Source organism: Pempheris klunzingeri, chromosome 8, assembly GCF_042242105.1.
Source record: "Pempheris klunzingeri isolate RE-2024b chromosome 8, fPemKlu1.hap1, whole genome shotgun sequence".
Lineage (NCBI taxonomy): Eukaryota > Metazoa > Chordata > Actinopteri > Acropomatiformes > Pempheridae > Pempheris > Pempheris klunzingeri.
In genome coordinates this window covers 6769988-6793500 of record NC_092019.1, presented here as the reverse complement: position 1 = coordinate 6793500, position 23513 = coordinate 6769988, and the positions used below count along the sequence as shown (strand labels likewise).

General features: G+C 40.7%; 1 protein-coding gene across 1 annotated transcript; it reads right to left on the bottom strand.

The window, feature by feature from the left end:
* Window positions 1-1174: 1174 nt before the first annotated feature.
* On the bottom strand, window positions 1175-21422 carry ibtk (inhibitor of Bruton agammaglobulinemia tyrosine kinase). Its single transcript, XM_070835252.1, has 29 exons — window positions 21281-21422; window positions 19557-20451; window positions 19292-19388; window positions 18436-18560; window positions 16831-16941; window positions 16305-16475; window positions 15940-16057; window positions 15368-15548; window positions 14290-14413; window positions 13839-14016; window positions 13554-13707; window positions 12487-12871; window positions 12064-12320; window positions 11890-11976; window positions 11687-11769; window positions 11403-11440; window positions 11169-11265; window positions 10934-11035; window positions 10420-10537; window positions 10030-10090; window positions 9224-9351; window positions 8897-9009; window positions 8535-8680; window positions 8199-8317; window positions 7793-7891; window positions 7367-7522; window positions 5846-6046; window positions 2798-2930; window positions 1175-2385 (listed from the first exon to the last, which is right to left on the bottom strand). The coding sequence occupies exons 2-29, from the start codon at window positions 19878-19880 to the stop codon at window positions 2260-2262; spliced, it is 4032 nt and encodes a 1343-aa protein (XP_070691353.1). The 5' UTR covers window positions 19881-20451; window positions 21281-21422; the 3' UTR covers window positions 1175-2259.
* Between the last annotated feature and the right edge of the window lie 2091 nt (window positions 21423-23513).

Below are 23513 nucleotides of genomic sequence, written 5' to 3'. Positions count from 1 at the left end.
CCGACAAGATCACATCGTCATGTTCTGAAACTCATCTATGAGTGCCTACACAGTCAGACTCCTCAGGTGCTCAGTGATCTTGTGGTTCCACTTAGAGTTTAGAGTTCTGCGTTTTAGCGTAGGGTACAAATGTTTTGTTGAGCTTCTGTTTTGTTTTGTCTCTGGTGCATTTGATGTTGAGTCTTCTGTATTTTAAAAGGCCTATCTTGGGGCAGGCAAACTAGTCGAGGCTATAAATGCTGTGGTGTGAGGCATCAGCGCGCACACAAACTTCCTACACGCTTGTCCCTATACAAATGAATGACATTAAATAAATAAATGGTTGAAACTCACAGCTTCTGCAACAGGTGATAGGTGATAAGCAAACTTGACCAAATCGACCTGAACATTTCAAATGTATGAAAAATATTGAAACAATAGCAATTTTTATATCATTAGTTCATTAATATTCAGTTTTAAGGCAGTTGAAGTGAACATATTTGGACCATGAGAGGTACTGATGATAAAGGGGGAACTTTAATTCATCTGGGAACCCCCTGCTCTACAGATACCACTTGTATGAATATCAACAAGAGAATGTTATGAGGGCCGCTTTTTCATTCTTCATGGTCTAATTTTAAAAATGTGACATGGCACGCAGGCACCAACAAAAACACTACACTTTTATACAGAGCACAGACGCTCAGGATGACCATTCGTCTTCAAAACTGCATTTGTTTCCAAGCCTGTGGTTATCAGCTTGGCTCATTGTGGAGTGACGTAAAGCAGCAGAGTTTTTCTCTAAGGCTTTGATTCATGTGTCTTCTCTGCACCAACTAATAGATCCTAATCTGTAATTAATATTTCCCCCACGAGCCGTCTCTCCCTGACTTCCGATGCGATGCTCTACCTGTAATTACAGCCAATAAAATCCCTAAATCGACACACTCGCTGTTCAGATCAGGGTCATCACAGTTAATCACAGGCTGAGACTTGATAATGGTCCCTTGCTCATGCAGGGCAGCTTAAGTGTCAGGAGCTGGAGATTTTAAATGTTATCTTTATTAGATGCAGCGAGAGCCACATTTTTCAGTGAAAGATCAAGTTTCTGCTACAAAAAAAGACGAGGAAATAATTGAGAAAATTAAATTTGTCCCTCCTTTCATTCTGTCTACTGCAATCTAAACTGAAACAGACAGGAGAGAGGATCATTGCACAGGTAAGATCTTTATTACATGCCATTTTCTCTTCATATCCTCATGTCTTAAACACACACACACACACACACATACACATACGCGCAAATGGCATCTGAAGACAAGATTGCATGGTCCAGATCTGAGGTACCTACCAGACTTACACTAACTCCAGGAGAAAAGCTGGAGAATAAAACGACTTAATAATGAAGAGAAAAATGATATTTTAGCTGCAGTAACTGTGTGCATCTGGTCTCTATTTGATAAAGGCACACCACCTTCCCTAAAACACTAGTGATAACTTCAGTGGCTAGAAAGCTAGTTCCACACAATAAACCCTACTGCGCATGTACCATTCGCTATAACTGCATGAAAGAATGCATTTTAAATATGATAACGTAAATGTCCTTCATATTCAAAATACATGTAAGGTTACCATGTCACTGCAAATCCATGTAAGTATTGAGAAGGAAAAAGGACCATAAAAAGAAACTAAACATAATTCCTTGGTAAACAGCTCAATTTAGTACAGCCAGTGCTCTGCCACAGTCAATAATTGGCACTCATTTACTGTCTTAATTACATGGAGAGCTTCCACTGATTTAACACACACAAGCCCTCAAGGTGATGTAGTTTGGACCCATTCTGTGGCTCGAACATCTCCACTTCTTTTCATTTCTTTGGCAAGTTTAACTTCACATAACCATTTCATTACAATAACAAATAGTTATTTTGAAAACTTGGTTATTTTTTTGTATTACTAGTTTGCCAAGTAGAGATATAACCTCACCAAAAGAAATAAACATGCATAAGTAATTCCAGGCTCAAAATGTCGCTTCGGGGCCACATTCAGTTATGAAAACCACTCGCTCGCTCGCTCGCTCGCTCTTCTCTCCAACACACATACAAACAAAATGTTGAACAACAATAAAATAAAACTTTAAGTTAACACTGCTGAGGCAATCTCAACACAGAGCACATGAAGGGTGAAGCTGCTGCGGGGACGCTGCAAACAGTACAGACTGACAACTGCAGGGGATGTTCTCACTTTGATGGTATCTGGTAGTGGCTGCGCAGTTAAACATCAGTGTTTGTTCCAAGTTGGGGCTGCTATAGGACCTCTGGAAGACCTCTCCACCACTATCAGCTCATCTGGGTTGTCACGCGCCTTATAATGGAGGAGGAGGTCTTGGATTGCCCGCTCTTCAATCTATAATGACAGAAAAAGACAAGAAAAGACGACTGAGCCGGAGGTATTGTGGGCAACTGAACCGAACTTTATTTGAGAGTAAAAGAGAAAACGCTGACACTGAGATCTTAAAGATAATAAAAATGTTTTGCATAATGGCATCCAGAAAGCCACAGGAGGAAAAAAAAAAGTGTTTTGTGAAGGCGCCAACAGAGGCCTGGCAACAGTTAGAGGAGAGCAGAGAGGACTGTCATGGGACAAAACTGGAGGCACCTCGTTTCTAACCCGCACTGTACAGAATGTGATCATTAAAAAACATCTCTGCCAAATCGAAAGGAGACACAAGCACACACAAGCTATACATTCAGCCATAGCAGGTGTGTGTACGTGGGCGAGTGTGTGAGCCCTAACGCTCACAGACAAGCCGGGTTACCTGGATGAGCGCCAGCGGCTTCTCTCGGCTGCGGATCAGCGCGGCTTCCTGCTGCTTCTCCTCCTCCACGATGGAGGCAAAGGTCACCAGGGAGGCGAGGGGAGGGCTGCCCACTGCTCCCAGCACCCAAGGCCTGAGGGAGGCGGGGGAGAGGTAGAGAGCGAGAGAGAGACAGTATCAGTGCCGGTGCTGTGATAGTGAAAGACACAAGAGTCTAAGTGCGTGAACAAAGGATGAGTCAATTACTACTGACAAGCTCTTGTGAGTCCACCTGGCTTTAACAAAACTATCACATAATGACGTGATGAGGACTGAAGTCACAATGTATCTCTATTATACAGTCGGGACTCCACAGTACAGAGACCTTTCTTATTCAGGTTTTAATAAGACTTGAGGAAGACTTTAATCCTTCCTCTTCTTGACCTTGTCTGTTGGTGAGCTCTCATCTGGGGTCCCATATCATCTAATGTCTACATGCTTCCAGTCATTTCATATTAGGTCATATAATAGGTCATATTATTTACAAAAACAATATTTACTATATGATGATACTAATTTACACAGTTCAGCGGTTTAATATCTGTATATCCAGAACATTCTCCAACTCAACATGGACAAAACTGAAATAATTACCATTACAGCTGCTGATTTTACCTCACTGTCAATTAAAGCCTCAAATTAAAGAATCCCTGCATGTCATAAACTCTTTGGCCTTTCATCATTTAAAACCTTCTTGCACATCCAGCAGACACAGAGCATCATCAACATTTGTTTTGTGCCGTGTTTCTGACCACCTGAGGAATGCAAGTCTGACTAGTTGCTAACTCTGACCATCTGCAGTTTGGTGCAGACAACAAACAAACACCAGCTTTTCACGGCATTTTTCTCTGAAAACAGCTGCCTGCTACAACCAAAACAACACTATGAAAGTGGTGGCAGTAAACAAACACTGTTCACAAAAAGACGCCGGCAGGAAAATCAGAACAATGACCTGAGATAAGTTATGAAGATTCATAGAGCTTCATTAATATGACAGAGCCATTTCACATAGTCATTAGATCCATTATTATAAAAACATTGATGGTAGCCAGTTTAATAATATAAAAAGAGAGACGGAATGTCGGCTGATGTGGGAAAAGACTGATACATGCTTTCATAACCAGTAAGTTAGGTCTCTGTAATCTTACATAAAACAGAACACAAAATCTCACTGCTTGTACATGAATCACTAAATGGCTTAGCCCCAAGATATATTGCTGAGGTGCTTGTAATATGAACCAGTCAGACCTCTTAGATCCTCTCCAAAGCATTTGCCTGAGAGTCAGAGCAAAGATCAGAGAAGCTTCTTTCAGTTACTATGTGCACCACTTGTGGAAACAGAGGGCCTAACATTTTCTGCTGTTGTCATTTATGTTTGTTTATTGCTCTTTTTTGCTTTTGTGTTGTTGTCAGTTTCTTTTCTCGACAGCACATTGAAGTTGACTTGTATATGATTTGTTATACACATTTTAAATATATGTATATATTTTAAATATATTTTAGAACATATATTTCAAATTTGCCTTAACACACACTAAAAATAACCCCCCCCCAAAAAAAGAGAAACAGATTGCAGAAGACATTATTTCCTCTCTAAATACATAAATACTCTTTGCCTGTGAAAGTACACAACATATCTTTCATTTTTTCTTTCTTCTTATTCCACAAGGACCTTGAAAATCTATTTGAAATAACACGTAAAATATGACATGACACATACATGGCATGAGCTCCCTGCAGTCTGATTTTTGTGTGCTTGAAATGAAGAAATCATTTATTCACAGCCGCTACATGAGAGATGAAGATACACTGCATTAATAATTTGCTATAAATGCAGCCAAACACATTCCTAATCACCCACTGTGATGCATGTCAAAGCAATACGGAAAGTGGAGTCTGTTTGAGTGTGCATGTGTTGAGACACCTCTGGAAACATTCATGAAAGACATAAGGTAAGAAAATCTGCCAGTCAGTCAAAGATTAGAAAGGCATCTCTATTCACTCTGACTTAGGATGTGGAAACTAAGTCCCATAAGGCAGACAAGAGAATATATGAGGTTGCTGCTGAAATCATCCGTCTCTGTGCTCATCCAAATACCAAGAGGAACCTGAGACCTGCTCCCTGTTCTGTATGATCTGTTGTGACATGAGGGCTGCCCTTATCAATACTGATTAAAATCACCAGCTTCTCTAGAGTGACTCACACAGCTGTTAAATATCTACAAGCCTGCGTTAAAGATCGTAGCATGAAGCGCGGGTCAACATGCAGAAGAGGAAGTATGATATCAGATAACAGAGATGGACTTACAAAAGGCTGGAGAGATGAAATTTACTTTTAAGATCCGAAGTGACTCCTACATGCCTAAATCATAAATAAATACAAGACAACTGTTTATGTGCTCCAACTAGAAATGCATATTAATGGCCTGGGGCTCACGCTGCTGTTTGTGTGTGCTGTGTTTGTCCAGCTGTCTGGTGATGTTGTAAAGGTCAGGGTGACTCAGTGTCTGCGGGCAGGTCACCGCAGCTGTACCAGGTCATTTCGAGCTGTTCACCTCACTCAGACCAGGGCGTCACACCTCGCTCAATCTGTCCAACTAGAGGGGATCCAGTCAGTCAGCACTTACATTTGACAAGTTGCCCTGTCAGACTTACAAGAGAATCAGTCCTAGATAAACACTCAGTGTTACTTCCCTTTTTATTTCTTAATCTCGATGCCAGTGTATGTTTGTTCTGTATTCCTGTATAAAATCGCTATGTGGCCCCACAAAATAAAATAAAAAAAACCTATATAGGAATGTCATTTGAGTTGATGCGGTTAGTAGTAATGTGGGTAATGTCTATCCTGTATCTTGTATATATAGTGTGTGTGAGGGCTGCTGATTTAAAAAAACAAACCAAAAAAACCACAGCATTTATGAAGACACCTCAACAGTGCCACCAAGTGGAAACCAGCAGTACAGAGCAGAAGTAATTGTACTCCTGTATGTTCTATGTATAGATCCTCACCCTGTGGGTCTCTCTGGCTCACTGCCTTCTGTACATTTAAACGTGACCCTCCTGGTTGGAGGAGTGGGAGTGACAGGGGACCCCTGGGCACTTTGACCCCTCTGGGTTCCTGGTTGTCCCACTCTGATCAAGCGGTTCTCCTCCTCCTCCAGCAGAGCCCGAAATGAGCATGAGGAAGGTGGGGACTGGACTGCTGTCGCCCTGCATTTGGAAACAATTGACAGAGAGGAAGAAAGAGCATGTATGACACATTAAGTCACAATGAAAATAAAAGATGGGTGCACTTCTGTTGCTACAGCTCCTAGGCAGAATTTGTCAAGTGCTGTCAATTGCTGGCTAAAACCTTAGGCATGCTTAGCATGAAAAACCTATCTTCACCTAGATATACTGTCTAAATCTCTTCCACATCTAAAATGTAAAGCAGGTGAGTAAGTAGGGAGGATTTACTGTCAAAAGGAGTAATCATTATTCTGTAGCCAGAGCTTGCTTTTTACTTCCCGCAGAAGGGATCATGTTTTATTACTCTCTAGAGTGGATGTGGGGATTTGTCTACCCACAATGGCAGCATCTGACCACACAATGACTACTTTAGTATATGCCAAGCTTTGTCATCAACATAAGCATCATGTACGGACTGAGGATTCCTGTATTTGCAGTTAAACGTGCCTTTTCTGCCATTTGTGTGTGATGTCAAATAATGCTGACTTTATGTTGAGGCTGCTATTATAATTTGAAATAAACTAAAACGTGAATATATTTTACCTGTTTTTCTCTGTTTAACATCAAGCTGCTCCCAACTTACGTACTACACTCCCAGTGTGTTTTTTCACTGTGATTTACTTAATGGTTTTATTTCATGTCATCCAGGCTAAACATGCATGCAATCATTGATTCTGGCTCTTTATCTGCTAAATGCTGCACTATGTTCACCAGCTAGTCGCTAACTTTGTCTGTCTGTCATTTGGTGCTGGGCAGGTAGTGTATAGTGGGACAGAAAAATTTAGCTGATGAATTTGTCAAGTGCTGTCAATTGCTGGCTAACTTATGTACCAACTTATGTACTACACTCTCAGTGTGTTTTTTCACTGTGATTTACTTAATGGTTTTATTTCATGTCATCCAGGCTAAACATGCATGCAATCATTGATTCTGGCTCGTTATCTGCTAAATGCTGCACTATGTTCACCAGCTAGTCGCTAACTTTGTCTGTCTGTCATTTGGTGCTGGGCAGGTAGTGTATAGTGGGACAGAAAAATTTAGCTGATGAAGCTAAAACCCTCTGTAAAGCTGAAGGGAACTGCAGTTGGGTGATAATTCTGTAGGTGTGTCATTTCAAGTGACCCAATCCACAAACACGAAGACATTTATGCGTTGTTAATATAAATAGACTGATTACAGGCGCTTTAAAACTAATGGTCACACCAGCGACAGGCTATAAACCCATTAACAGGAACCAGGAAGTTATTTCTTAACAGTTGTGAGTAGTGGACAGTAGTGTTCTTCATATTTGGGCTCACTCACCAGGCCTTCCCACTGCTTTTGGATGGGGTGACTGTGGGGGCTGGTTTGGATGCAGTGGACTCCACACTACCCTCCTTGCTGGCCATGGCCAACATCTTCCTCTGCTTCTGGGACAGTTTAGTGGGAACAGGGGAGTGCTTAATGCTGGCGCTGACACTGCGAGAAGGAGAGAAATATGTACTGTGAACTGAAATGAGCAACAGCGAAGAGAGTCACTTGTGTGGCAGTACAGCGTTCCTTCAGCCTGGGCAATAGGACAGACTGAAGCATCACATTTCATACATAATGCAACATTACAAATGTAATTCTACGGTTATTAGTCATTACTTGTTCACCATCACTGTGTTCTATCACCTAGTCTAGGTGGTCACTGTAAATCATTTTTGTGTAAATAATCCCAGAATAGATGTAACAGACGTCTCGTACCTTCCAGGGCTTTTAGGAGTTGCTCCGAGAGTCTGCACAGAGTTGGCCTCCATGTCCATGATGGTTCTCAGATCCAGGACTGGGGGTGGACGAGACGGACTGCAAATTGCAATAACACAGTCACAAATACAGCTCAATTTTCAATTCTAATTTATTGACTTGGAATGAAAACATTCCCTTCTTTCTCCAAACCCCCTCCTCCAATATGAGGTGGGAGGATATAAGGTCTGTTGTTAAAGTCAGTGTACTTTATATCAAATATCAAACCTGTATTTCAAAAGTTGTAAAAGTGCTTACTCCATCCTTCTGAATGTTCTATCATCAATGGTTTTGGGAGGAGGAGAAGAGAAAATCAACAAAACTACAAGAAATAAAAAAGATGTTTCAAAATATATGACCATCTTACCAGGAAAGGACCTTGGGGATGGTTTGTGGAGCCGAGTTGGGGGGAGTTAGGAGGCCGTCTTTCAGAGAGGTCGGGGTGCTAGGTGGGGTCTTTAGCCTTTGACTATAAGCCTTCTCATCCTGCAGATGATAAACAATGATATGTTGCATTTTTTTTATAGTATTATATCCACCATTCCACATAATGTAGCCATTTCCCATTAAAAGGAGAACTCCAGTATATTAAAACATGGGTCCCTCGTAAACTTTTTATGACGCAACATAAGCAAAAAAAACATCTGTTATTTTAAGTTGGGAAAATAACTATATGTGACTGTTGTAGTGGTCAGATATTAACCTCAGCTCTGTCATGGAAGACGGGTGACTGCATGTCTCGGGGACTGCCCACTCCCATGTAGCTGCCCTCTGAGTCAGACGTGAGCAGCTCCTGCAGGGAGTCTGTAGAGTTAGCCTTGCCCAACTTCACCAGGGATGAGGAGACCACTGAGAGGAAAGAGAGAGTGTTAGTGAAATTATTACATTTTTCCCCAACAACAACCTGATGCTTTAGAAAGTATGGATGAGATGAAAAAGATGGATGATGGATGGATGTGATGAAAAAAAACCAAAAACAAATGTGGTTTGTTATGATGTGTAGCTGGAAATGATGGTATTTAATGTGAATAAAATTTCCAAAAAATCTTGTGTGTTTAAATATACCTGCAGTAGGGGGGCTTTGAATGATATCAGAGAGTGTGTAGCCCCCTGAGCTGTCAGAGCGTCGCCTGGGTTTCTTTTTAGCCTTAATCTTGGCCTTCTTTATCAGGATTTCCCTAGGGCAGATAATGTGGGACAATCATTAGCAGATATTTATTTAGGGCACCACATTTAAGATGATTAAAGAGGACAATTAACAGTATTGCATATGTTTTCCTTGCTTTTTTTTTTTTTTTTTTTTTTACATAGAGGATCAATACAAAAGTCTGCACTGTTGCCAAACCAAAGAACAAACACGATAAGTGATAATGAACGTTTTTGTTTGTGTACCTGCAGGAGTGATCCAGTTCTGCTTCTGGTTTAGGGCTGAATGCTGAGTCCAGATCCTCATCCTCATACATACTAAGGTCTGGGGCACCAGGATATGGAGTGATGACCCTCTTTTGCATGGCTGGAATCTGAAAATTGAAAAAAAAAAGTCCAATCAGACATCAGCAGACCCCAACTCGTTGAGTGAAGCATCTCCAGCAATACATGTCTGTCATCAGAGCCTGACCCTGAACAAATTTACATCAAGATAAGACGCAAAACTGACTTTAAAAAATGATGCAATCAGTTCAATCAACTCTTCAAACAGAAAAGAAAAGACTCAAGTTCAAACACTGAAATATTCAAACACTGCAATCAGTCATACATTAAAATACATTACAATAAATTTGAATATATAAAATTAACATTCCGCCCTCAGTTACTCTGACACTTTTGATCACATCAATCGACAAATTTTGACACATTTGACAGATTGTCTTTTTTCATTGTTGCATTTTGATTTAGTTTCATGGTGAACTTGTATTTCTGTACATTTCCCAGATGCTGTATAGAATGTGTCAGAAGTTTCTGCTTTCTGTGAGTTGTATAAGAAACAAAAACGACAGAAATAGTTTTTCCCAAGTCATTTCTTTAACTCAAAAAGTGTCTTGTAGATACAGTCTACTGAATCAACTACTGTTGGACAGCATTGTACTTAATTGCCATTTTATTAAAAAACTAAACCAAAAGACAAACAATAAGCAAACATGAAAGGATGATGCAAATAGGGATGTTTCTAGGGGTGGTGGTGGGGGGGGGTGACTCACCATCCTCCTGTAGGCTGCAGAAAGCTCCATAAGCACTTCGTCACTAAGAATATCCAGCGCTCTGAGGGCAACACAAAAACAAAGGGGCAGACAGACAGACACACACATACAGATGAGAAAAGATATTTTTAGTTCTCTCCTGCTGGGGAAAGTATCTGTCCTGCTGTATGTCAGAATCTCATCCACAACTTTACTGAATTCACACTCGAGGTAACCTTGTTTGGACCTTGTATACTTTTTAAGTTGATGAGAACAACGCTGTGTTTACATTGTTCTATGCAGTACATTTGTGAAGCTATAAGTAAGACATTAAAATAAGTCAATGAAATGCTGAAATGCTGTGAAAGATCTCTACAAGTGCACATTGGGGTTATTTGTTCTGATTCTCACTTTGACTCCAGCAGGGCAGCCATGTTGAGCACAATAAACTGGAGACAGGAGAGTTTGAGCTGCTCTGCGTTGTACATAGCAGCAAACTCCAGCAGCTCTGCACCATTCTTCAGAGTCACTGCGAAGAGCAAAGCAAGCAACTTCATTGACGATTCATAGAAAAGCATTTCAAAGAATTGTGTCAGATAATATTTTCCATAACTTCCTTTAGTAAAATTGCACTCCATTCACATCATACATAATTTAGAAATGGCATCTTCCATACTCATATTTAGCTGAAGGACAGACCTCAAGTGCATATTATTTGGAAGTCAAGAGCATTTAATCTGTCAGTGTCAGTGACTAAACATCATAGTCTAGTCACATAACACACATTCATAACATACATTAACAGATGAAATCCATGAAATGCTCATATGACATGAATCTAGCATCATTTCTAGATAAAAGAGGTATGGACAAACATGGCCACAGTAAAAGAAACTGAATACAAGGATAGATAAACAAAACATACAGTTCTCAGTGATGACGACCTCGCACATCTCCTTCAGCCGTGTGATTAGCAGTTGGTCGGCCACAACCAACACGTTGCAAACAAACTCTACATTCAGCGACTCTGTTGAGCAAAGAAAGAGAACAAGAAGTCCTGTTAATATGTACCTTTTACTGTTTTTGCGCAGATTCAGCAAAACAATGTTTAATCACTAAAAATGCAAAATGAACCGTCAACTTAAAACTTGACAAGCTACCTTTAATGGTGGGAGACTCATCCGTGTAAATATACTCAAGGATGACCTGTAGAATCTCTGAGCTGGTAGGCATCTCCAGTGCAGTGCAGGATGTGGCCTGAGGGGGCGCAAGACAGAGTTAAGATCAGTACCGGTATGGTTATTTACACAGAAGGGCATTTAGTGCAAGCATTTAGACCACACACTGTGAAACACTGTGAATAATGCAGTGAGAAATAAAAAAGAAAGACTTACCTCAATCCAGGGGTTTCCAAGCATGCTATTGAAATATTCTGCAGAAAGGATAGACACAAAAGTAAAAATGTTTGTAACATATTTTCTGCAACACCAAAACATCCAACTATCATAAAGGCCCAGTCAAATATTTCCAAGGGATTTAGGACTTCACACCATGAAGCTCACGTGTTAATGTAGGGCGTACACATTCATGCAAAATGACAAGTTCCTTTCTCCATCAGTAGAAATGAAAGAGAACAGGTGCGTATTTGCTTCTTTGTTGATGTGTGGCTCCATTTTACCTAGCCTTGCACAGAGGACACTTTTGTGACACGGAAACTCTCTCCCATCTTCTGATTTCAGAGTAACATCACAAAGATAGGAGCTGTACAGACACAAATAGACAGCAATACGTTATAAAATCTGCATTTTCACTTCAAATTTAATTATATTATTATTTGCAATTTAACCTCTAGCTTCAACTGGTGAACACTGATATACGCACCATTTTTTCTGGTAGAATTTGGGTTTGCTGCCAGTTTTCTTGTTAATAACATTGATCTTTCCGTTTTCATATTTGACTCCATCCAGTCTGTCAAGGAAAAAACGAAGCATGACTACCAAGACATGAAACAAAAACAGATCCCCCTTTGTGGTTGAGTGCACCTCTGTCTCTCACCGTGCAGACAGGCTTCCCAGGCCCATCTTTTTTGCAACACCCTGTAAGGTTTTTACAGGGTTGGCCCCTCCCTCGTTGGCCCCGGCCTTGTCAGCTTTGCCTCCTTTCCCCTTCTTGCCAGTCTTGGCACATTTGCTCTTGGCCTTGTCACCATCTCCTTTGGCAGCAGGGGGAAGGGAACGGTACACTTCCAGGGCTGAGCGACCTCTCAGGCCCAAGTCCTGCAGGCTGCTGATAAGCCTCTCCTGCTCTGAGTCCTGGCCAAGGCAACAGAGACAGTGGAGCACTGAAATGACCCTCAAGTCAACAGTTCTTTAAAGATAATGCAAATATTTTGTATTGACTAAAGCAGTAGTCAGTCCTGAAGAATTGTGTATCAGGATTCTGTTCCTGAGAGTTTAAGCGAGTAACTCTTTTCCTCACCTGGTTTTGTCCCATCAAGGACCCTGAGACTCTTGGCCGTGCCCCGTGCACGAGCAGCTCACAGGAGTCTGTGTAGATGAAGTGCAGGGCGTATTCCAGCATATCCGCTGGGATCTTCTCCAGAATGATTAAATCACAGCCCACAGCATCTTCGCTCTTCCTCACTTCTCCATCAAGCTCCTCGTCAACTCCACAACTCTCGGACATGAACAGTTTCCGGAAGAACTCAGACCTCATGGATAGGATGTACTTGTGGGCTGGGAAGGTGCGATCTCCGGCCTGGAGGGTCACGTCATGGATGCTGTCCATTTCGTCCGCCTCATCCAGAAGGCTCCGAAAGTGTTGGGAGAAGGAGGATGAAGAAATGATGGGGATCTCATACAAGCTGGATTTAAGACACAGGGTGGACATCATTATACAATAATCAATGAAATGATCATTTAGAACAGATCAATAACACAAACACAGAGAGTAGAATCTGAGAGTGATAACTGGACTGGCGGCAACACATCTTTCAAGAGGCTGGGCTACAGCACGTGTCAGCTAAATTTGCTGGCATGAGTAATGCAAAAAGATTATAATCAATAATGATCTGATAATCATAAAACTGAACAATGAGGTTGATTGAGATGAAATAAACTCCATATTTTTCATCAGAGGATCCAGTCTCCATTTGGGGTTATCCAGCCTTCTCCATTCACTGTTTGGGATGATGTCATTGGTGAAGTTTGCATTTCATACCTTCCATGTGTTTCTTAAAAATCACCGTATGATGATTTCATAGATTTATTTACTTCAGTTTATTTGTTAACTCAAGTGCCACTCACTGTAGTTTTAACACCTTATTTACACAGGACGTGTTTAAGCTTCTTTTTTGAGTTACCTGTCTCACATCAGCCTGACAGAACAGATATGCATTTTTATTAGTGTAACTGTCAACACTGGCTGTGAAACAGCTTGGACTTGACGCTTGACACGTATATCTGGTCCCCTTTTAGTCTTCAAGTCTATTTTCAACAGATTTAGTACACACATGCAGCATTTTCTATGGTTGGGAAACATCTTACCATGTTTTGGGGTCAGACTGAAGCGCTCCAAAATTTCGGCCTTTGGAGTCCATAGTGATGCTGACAGCTCTGTGGACGTAGGGGAGCTTCTCCAGACGGATTCGCTCGTACACCGTCCCAGCATCTGAATGGCCACAAACCTCCACACTGACCTCTGTAAGATTAAAATAAGCATATATTTCAGATTTTAAATGAACATTAATCATTTCAAATATCAAATAACAATTGCAAAACAAAGTGGTTGAGTAACTTTGATACTATATACCATGATCCGAAATTCCTCACCTTTCTTCTCCCCGTACTTCTTGTATTCTCCAGCCCACACGCCGCTGAAGCCCTCCCCCTCCTGAGTCACAAACATCATGCTGTTCTTGCTGAGAGCTATGTCCGACATGAAAACCTGACGCCCATACGCCCACCGGCACTGTCTCACCGAGCTGCTGCAGGAGCGCCAGCAAAACACCTGACAGAGAGCGGGGGAGCGGAGGAGGGAGGACATTTAAGGAAAGTTACACAGACACCAGTCATTTTTCTATAGGAACCCATATAGGCTTTGGGATTAACGGTCTAACGGTCTACTTACACCATAGATTAGATAACAACAGAAAAAGCATTTAGAAACTAAAGCAGAAGTGATATTAAACTAAAGTTTTACTGTCCTAAGTTTCATTAAGGCCAAATTAGTAAGTAATGCTTCTGAAGAGCATTTCCTCTTATACTTTCTAAATGCACTTACCCTCCCAGCTTCATCTAATGCCAAGATGGTCACCTTTTCCCCTCCTCCCTCGTTCAGGATCTGTGGAACCACACGGTGGTCCAGACTACCACCGCTGACCAGAACCTTTTTGATGTTCAGCTGCCTGAAAGAGATGAGTATAACATATCATAATAATTCATACGTCTGTGGATCAAGATCAACACCGCATCGTAGAGAATGCTCACTTATTTACCACTGCTAATTTCTTCAACATTCAGGTAAATCAAATGTTGTTGTTATTGCTATTTAACAGACAGACATGCATTTAATCCTGCTACCCTTTCCAACACATATTCGCAGCACTACACTATGCAAATCAGAGAAAATGACAACCGCTTGCAGTTTACTGAATGGTTTACTATCTGCTGTCATTCAAATTAGGTCTGATTAGAATGGGGGAGGTGATGCAGAACGGACAGTGCCTCTGTTTTGCTTGAAAAGGTTGCACATACCAACCAGATGTATGGGCATTAGGGCAGCTTGATTATGCCAAAAATTATACTCACGATTATTTTGGTCAATATTGAAATCACTATTATTTAACAGAACTTTTAATATATTTCAACTAAATAATAATTAACGTCGGCAAGCACAGCCACACATCAAGTCTGCCAGGCCTTTGAAGCAGGCCGCTGGGCACATAGCACAGGTGAGGGAGATAAGGGGGGGCACAGATGTCCGGTCGGACCAGGCCCAGACAGGGTGCTAAAGCACGATGCCCGCAGCTGAAGGGCAACCAGCGACCTGCCCGCCGCCAGTGAAGGACGGCGGACGCGGACAGGCCGAAGAGGGGCCCAGGCAACAACGGACAACGGACGGTGCAAGGCCATCATCAGAGTGGTAGTATCATCTTTGCATTGCTCTGATTAAATTTGGAATCAGGTGTATAGTGATGGATAAGTAATAAGCTTTGGTCAATGTATGCTGTAATAGAGTGACTATCAAAAGTCTTTTAATGAAACCATCCTCTTTATCTTCATCTTTTCAGAAAAGAAAACTCAACACAAGGTCAATTGAATCTTTATGATTGTGTCATAGGTTGTACTGCCCCATTTACCTTGAAGCCATTTTCTTGCACTGGTAGTCAGCCAACAGGTATACGTCCCCCTTCTCAGTCACGACCACTGTTGCTCCATCACTCGCTGCTGCCATAGCTATGGTGACATCTTTGTGGTGCAGGGCTGATACCTGCCGGGGGGCTGTCACACACTTCTCCCCATTAGGATCCAGCAAGTAGCCTGCAGATGGGTACACCATGGAGGACAAAATATACTGTACGTTAACATATGCAGATACTCATATGCAGGGTGTTAAATACCTTAATAATGACCTCTTGCTTAAAGATACTGACAAAAATAAAAATGACACAATAGCCTTTTGTGTCATCCACCTGGATGATGATGGAGGGTCTTCCCTACTCACCATACCTCTGTCCTCCAGAAGTAAATAAACATTTGTACCATTCTACTATTGCAACAAGATCATTATTATAATTATGAATTATTTGCTTTTACTCTGATTTTACTCTGACAAACTTCACATACATATTTACCACAACTGTTCAGTCACATCAAGTATCTAAAAAGCAGTACAGTTTTCTCTTGTGACACTGACTTTGTTTAAACTTACCCAGCTGGCCTCCATTGAGTCCCATTGTATAGACAGCCTCCCTGGTCCACAGCACAGTGTGGAACTTTCCAGCTGCTACTCCAATCACTGTCCTGCCTTTCAGCGTCTTAGAGAACACCTACATGCAAAGCATATTTAAAGGAGTATTGACAATACAGTACACAGAATTTAAGAGATTCTAAACTTAAAATCAGAGATAAGTTCTGGTTGCATAAAACACTAATCTATCAGAAAGAAACATACAGTCTGTGGAACAGAGAGCAGAGTCCTAGTACATTGTCATTTCATTCACCAAAACAACCAAATCTAATTCAGCACAAAAGTTAGCACATATATGTCACTGATGCCTTTCCATTACCGCCTACCTGTTTAGGGACATGTGCTGAGGCGGGAGGAGGAGCCAGACCTAGCTGGTGAAAGGTGTTGAGGCCAAAAGTGTAAACGTAGCCTTCCTCTGTCAGCACCACTGTGTGGTCTTTAGCTGCCGCTATCTGTGAGCAGTGGTGGGACATCAGACCCTCCACCATCCGAGGAACCTGTGGAAAACAGAGAGAAGGACAAGAGGAAAAAACACACTGAGTGTGCAGAAATAAAGACAAGACACACTGCTCAGCATTCAATGTTATCTTTTTGGGTTGGGCCAATAGAAGAAGAGTGCATTTTCACAAAACACTGTACTTGTGTCATAATCCATCTAAAACCATTATACAAAAACTCAACTAAATTTGTGGTTAATGACTTAATTTGTTACAAGTTGGTCATTAATCAGCTTGTGACACTGATAATGAATGTTTCTCTCAGATGATCATGTACTTTTTCTGTTGAGGTTAGATATTTACAATATTCTAAAATACATTGCACATCAAAATAATGCCCCATAACACATCTCACAAGATAAGTCTGCTCATCTCCATGGCCAAGTCGTCCTCCTTGTCCATGCCCACAGGTGAAGACCTGGCCTTTCTGAGACAGGAACACAGAGTGGAACTTACACAGGACCACCTGAAGGGAGAAAAGGCAATTAAACATGAACATTTTGTAATGCTGATTTTTCTGTTTTTGCTTTTAGTTTTAATATACTCCATATCCTATTCTGAGGGAAAAGAAGTATGACGTGTGCGCTGATTAAGCTTCTTGTCATTATAATTTTGACCTCATGGCAGAGGCTGTGATGCATCTCTTTCCATGTCCCTTGGCCAAGCCCTCTTGTAGTGATAGTAAAACACTATACCAATAAAGGCCAGGGCACAAGTGGAAAAGCAAACATCATTACTAATACATTGCTCCCCTCAAGCTTTCAATAGAGCGCAGGGATGTTTCCCAAAGTATCACATTGATGTGGACATTCACACACATGCATACACACCAGTGTAGTTCATTTAATTAAAAACATGTCATTGTGGAATTAATATTTAACCTCTGGCACCTGTTGGATTGGGATAGGAAGACAAAGACTATACGCAGTGCCACTGGGTCATTGTGTGGTCATGAAATCAGATCCATCTGCCCCCCACTAGGTTTTATGAAATTACTCTGCAACTTCTGCAGGGCAGAAAAAAAACTCAAACATCAGCGTTTCGTCTGTAAACACTGGTCCTATAGTGACACAAGGCCGATATTCATCATTTTTTAAATACACAAACCACCAGGTCGTATGAATAGATTAAAAAGACAGCATATCCAACACAGTCATTCTGCATTACTTAATCGACTATAACTAGCGCCTGGTGAGTGCACACACCACTGGGGGCAGTTGCACTGGTGCCAGTAGCTATATTAATCACACTAAGAGCATCCACATGACAAGTACATGAAATTGTAGCCAGGCTGGCACAGTCTGGCAGAATGGTTTACCCGTGCACAGACCAGCTCAACAAAGTCACAAATTAAGACTATACAGGAGGGGACAAAGCTAATCAGTCCACGCTTCACACACCAACTATGCCCTCTAATTGACTCAAACAACACCACTGATGGTTTCTTTTTTACCTGATACCCCCACCTCCCAAATCCACAGTTAACCAAGAACAATAAGAATGGCTTACTACAGCATGCCTAAATATATAATGCACCATGGCTGTACAACTACTAACTTCATAAATGTATCAAAAGTTTAATTTAAAACGCTCAAGCATAGCCAATATTTCTACATCTGTGGTTTCACCTGGAGAACAGCTGAGCCAGTATGAGCCATGTTTAGAGGGAAAAAAAAAAACATTCTTTACAAATGGTGATTTACCCTAAAGAGAGGGTTGTGTAATAAAGGACTCTGGGGAGGGAGTGTTTTTCTGGTTTACCCAGGTGATGTGACTTATCTGTACCCATGTGCACATGTACCCATGGGCTTTTTTTTTTTTATACAACATGTGTTAGCGAAGAGATAAAGCATCAGGCCATTACTGGTTTGACACACGAAAGTCAGGTTTTCAGGGTAGGGAAGCCCTATGCTGCAGGAAAACACTGTCTTATTCCCTGCAGAGCTTGTTGTTAACCTACCTGCTTGATGTAAACTCCAGTCCTGGCAAACACATCTACAAGCTCAGGGTGCTGTCGGCTCTCCTGATTACCATGCCCGAGACTGAAATTAGTATTGTTTCCCCACGTGTATACTTCAGTTGGATCTGTAATGAGGAAAAAAATACAATTACAAGCACAGCCACAACACCTCTTCCACCTGAAGCTGGTCTTTCTTGCCATTAGAAGAGGGCGAGGCAAGTTTTTAGTACAGCAGCTTTAAACAAGCTTTACATAAGACATAAAACAGCACTAAGAAAACAAACACAGAAATATAAAAAGACAATATAAAGAGACACTTAAATGGGATTTACAAGAATAAAATAACATAGAAACTGAAATAAATTGAAACAGAATAACAGAAATAAAGCATAAGGATGTCTGGCTCATCCAAAATGGGTACTACATCCCGACTAATCTTTCAGAAAATCATTTTATTTGTAACGTGAAAAGCACAAATCATACTGTCTAGAAAGACATGCGATATAGCACAGTGGGAATTTAATCTACAGTGGGAATACAACTACAAGGTTGAAATGCATCATTAAACAGAGTGAGTCATGATGTTAAAAGCCTTGTGACTGTTGACAAAAACACAACTACTGTGTAATAGTTTCATCACCAATGTCATATTGATGAACAAAAAGTATTCTTTGTAATGTGTAGTATGATGACTGATGAAGGCCACTGGCCAAAACACACTGGTCTCACAATTAAGTATTTTTTTTATACTTTGATGTTTTTTTGTTTTATGTCTGACACTTTTTCCCCTTCTGCATGCATCTTGGAAGTAGGTGAAGTTCCAGTAATCCCTGCTCACATCATCAGTTTTTCTTACCAGTGTTTTTGAACACAACATGAGCTGGTCGGTCCTTCATTGTAAGGTCCAGTACAGAGAGGCCCTCCTTGTCCTGGGTGAAGAGTAGTCCACCGTGCTGAAACAATGTCAAGAAAAAAAAGACATTTAACGGTGAACTCTTGAAAATTAGCAAATTAGTTGCTTTCTGTATTGTTGCATTATTTGACCAACTAGGTTAATGGGACCATTTAAATAAGAACATGACAAAACTGGACATTTTTGGTGATCTGAATTAAATACTTACTTTGACCAAGGATATGAGACAGTGGATCTGTCCATAGAAAGCGCTGCGATGCAGAGCGTTCCAGCCTGATTCCTTATCCTTCACCATCAAGTCAGCACTCTTGCTCTCCAGCAGCCACTCCAGTAGGGCCTTCTTTCCCAGTGAGGCTGCCAGGTGCAGGGAGGTGCGACCAAAGGCATCCCGCAAGGTGGCCGCGTTGTAGCAGTGTGAAGTCAAGAAAGCTCGCAGTTGTCCCTCAGAGCCACCCGTCAGTGCAGCTACCACCTCATCTGCATGCTGCTGTGAGCGGCATTTGGGGGTGCAGTCTGGCAATGCCAGACTCATCCTGACCTCTACCAAATATTCTCAGTGAAGCCTTCTCCCTTGATTATTACAAGCAGCCCACCACCCACAATTGAAAACAAACTCAAAACAACACAATGTGAGGTAAATGAACCAAAAACTCTGTCACTAAAATTGCATAACGGAGCTGGTCTCCTAAAAGGAAAAAAAAATGTGTGTCAACAAGAGGTCGAGATGGTTTTGGAGCGCTAGAATTGTGCTTGTGTTGAAGTTCCACCGCACCCTAGCGACTCCAGAGTCTTTCCGTGACTTGTTTCAGTCCACCATTTCAACCAAGAGCTGGACACAAACTAAGGTGCTTGCAGCATACGATGGCATCAAGAATTCAATTAATACAAAACTCCTTGTGCGTTTTATACAAAAATGTACATATTAATGTTTGCAAAAATAGTTCTCCTCTATAGACTCTTTAATAATTTACAAAAGGCAACAATTTCAACAACCCTCTGACCTTCTCGCCCAGCAGTCCAACCATCAAACTTGAGGGGAAAGGCCCCCTTTCCCCCCAAAATTCCCACTTTCCTTTTCAAAACTCCATAATTGTAGAGTGCACCTGGGGAAGAAAATTTGAAAGCTATCACTGAAAAACAACAGGCAACATTCACACTGTGTCCTTGCAAAGCGCAAAATGCAAATACAGCTTTGTGTGCAGAATGCAGGGATGAGATGAGATGAGATCCAAAATTACAAGAGCAAAGGTCAGACGCTGTTGGTCCTAAATACAGACTTAAGAAGTGCAGATCAGCTGAGTTGACAGGTTTGCTGGGCAGCTATTAGATAAAGCTAGGCAAATAATACTGCGGCAGTCAGATTACAACTTTGCATAACGTCATAGGTAATGCTTTTGTGAGGAAAGTGCACAGACATTTATGAAGAAGGTTCTTAATGTTGACGAAACAGCAGGATTATGTAACAGGCTAAATAACATGAGCTTCTTAGCGATAGTTTTCCCTCTTGGCTGCACCTCATTCAACCTCTCATTGGGTTCTGCAAAACAGAGCTGGGTTGTTGAAGCCATTATCAATCTATTTCTTTATCAGAGTAAAATTATTTAGATAATATTTCCCACATAAGTTACGTTATGTGACTAACTTGCTAGCAAGCTGTGCAGAAGCATTAGTGTTAGCTAGCTCATATTGCTCAAGCAGGATAAAGTTACACGTCAAGCCACATCATAATTTGCAATGCATTTTAAAATCTGGTAGCTACCTAGACACTTTGTGTGGACGAAATAACTATAAAGGTACTTATAGGTTGGAAACTGTTGGAAATGCAAACGTTAGCTAATTCTACCTTAGCAGCTAGCTTCACTGACACATCATCCAAAGCTAACGCTAGCTAGCAATTTTGTTCAGAAAAATTAACGTCGTATCATTTCTTACCTTCCGCTAGTTAAAGAAAAAAGAGGACATGGGGAAAGTTGCATCAACGACGTAAATCCACTGAGTCATTACTACAAATGAGAGAAGCTAACAGGATGGGTTTTTTTTCCCTGGTGCAAATTTTGACAGGACTGTACGCCTGAAACCCTGCAGGTTAGGTTAAAACCCCCTCTAGTGTCAAGACTTCTGATTGGTCAGGACGTGAGTATGCCACGTTTCTATTGGCTCATTTTTCTGGGCGTCAGCTGTGATCAGACGGTGCTGCTGCTGCTGCTGTATCTATGATGTCATTGGAAATGTAATTTATTTATTTTAAGATAAGATATAAGATATTCTCTTATTATTCCCACGACAGGAAAATTCACAATCTTTATTCTGAGATTGACTTTTTTAAAGGTGATTATATAAAATAAAACAACATGCTTAAATAACCTAGAAGTTAAAAACTGTATTCTAAAAATGCTACACACCATGTACCTTAATTTTAAAACATACATGCAGAGTGATTTAGTGTTACATTTTGAACCACATGAGATATTTGATGAAATGTTGCTGCTATTCACATTTATTATCTGAAAAAAAAAATTATTTAGAGGCAAGTTTGAGAGTTGTTTTAAAAACAATTTCCACCCAAAACATGCCTTTTTCTTTTAAAATACATTGGAATTAGTCTTTTGAGCACCCCAGACCTACAGTAGAGTGGAGATGAAAAGTGAATGTGAAAAAATTCCCACACACGAGCATCATATCAGTTACAATAGTTTCACAGTTGTATATACTGTTTTGCTGATTTCTAATGTTTATGTTTTATATTTTGTATGTTTTTGGGGTTTGGTTATTCATATAAGTCATTACAGTTTTTCAATACACCCTTGCATGTATATTTATATGTCTTTCATGTGTTTTGTATTCATCTGTGTGAACTAAACTAAACTAAACTAAACTAAAACTTAACTAAACTTTAGGTGGAGTGTCACTCTCCACCTCGATCCAGGTTTCATAGACCCACTCAGATGATTGTCACATTGACCCAGGCCAAGAAAAGGAGTGGGTCAAGGGAGGGTAAAGCTAGGGTTACACTGGGATCTACACTGGGGCTTCCAAATATGACATATTGATGAGCATGCCCTCCCTCACCATTCATGCGTGAACACATCCACAGTTTTGCTTCTCAGCAGTATAATCCTGCATAATCCATCAGACAAAGCTTCACTACAAGGTCAACACTCGAGTTATTTCTCAAAAGGAGATGTGGAAATACAGACCCTGTAAAGAAATAGAGGAATCTGTCCATTCCATTGTTTTCTGAAATAATATCATGTTACTGAACCGTTGACGCTGGCAAACGTTATACTTCCTGTTTCATCATCATTTGGTTGAAGAAATCATTTACAGCTACAGTTTTGCAATGCTGCACTTAGAGAAACTAAAAACCTGCATTTCTGTCACACATTAGTGAGATCAAGGAGTTCCTACACTTTTCTTTACACCATTAACACTCACTGGACTTTAGATAAACTAAAGTAATTAGATAAACCCTCGTCCCATCCAAAGGACCATAACCTGAGAAGATTCTAGCGAGTGCAGAGAAGATAGTGGAGAGAGGGTGTTCAAAAATATTAATCTTAATTTATATTTATTTAACAGTAGTTTAATTACTTTACGTGAATACAGTAAGTGAAATTAAGTATTCCTGTTTGTGGTGTGGGCTCATTTAAACCTTTTCCAATAAACCTCTGAGGTCATTGGATCCAAATTTGGAGGACACATATTTAATGACCTCACATTTTTAGAATCAGCTGTGAAATAGCCTAGTATATTCATTTTCCTGATAGAAAAGAAAGAAACAGTTTATTTCACCAAGATGCAGTCTTTCAAATCGCTGTTGGCATAAAGGATGAAGGCCTTTTTTCAAAGGCATCAGAGTATCACAAATCATCTTTTCTTTGCTCTCATTTCTGAGTCTGATGTGGTTCAATGTGCTCTCATCATCCTCAAGGATCCTAAAATGGATTGTTCTACATAAATATCAGTCAGTAATTGGATCAGTGGTGTGACATTATCTGTGGATCAAATGATGAATGTGTTTCTTTTACTGTTTTTCTATTATGACTTTCACTTCCTTTCGGTTTCCCACTGAGATTCTGACTTATCAGATGGCTTTTGTGTTTGACTGGATAAGATATCCAATCTTGTGACAGCCTTTATAGGAATCACAAACTTTGAAAATGCG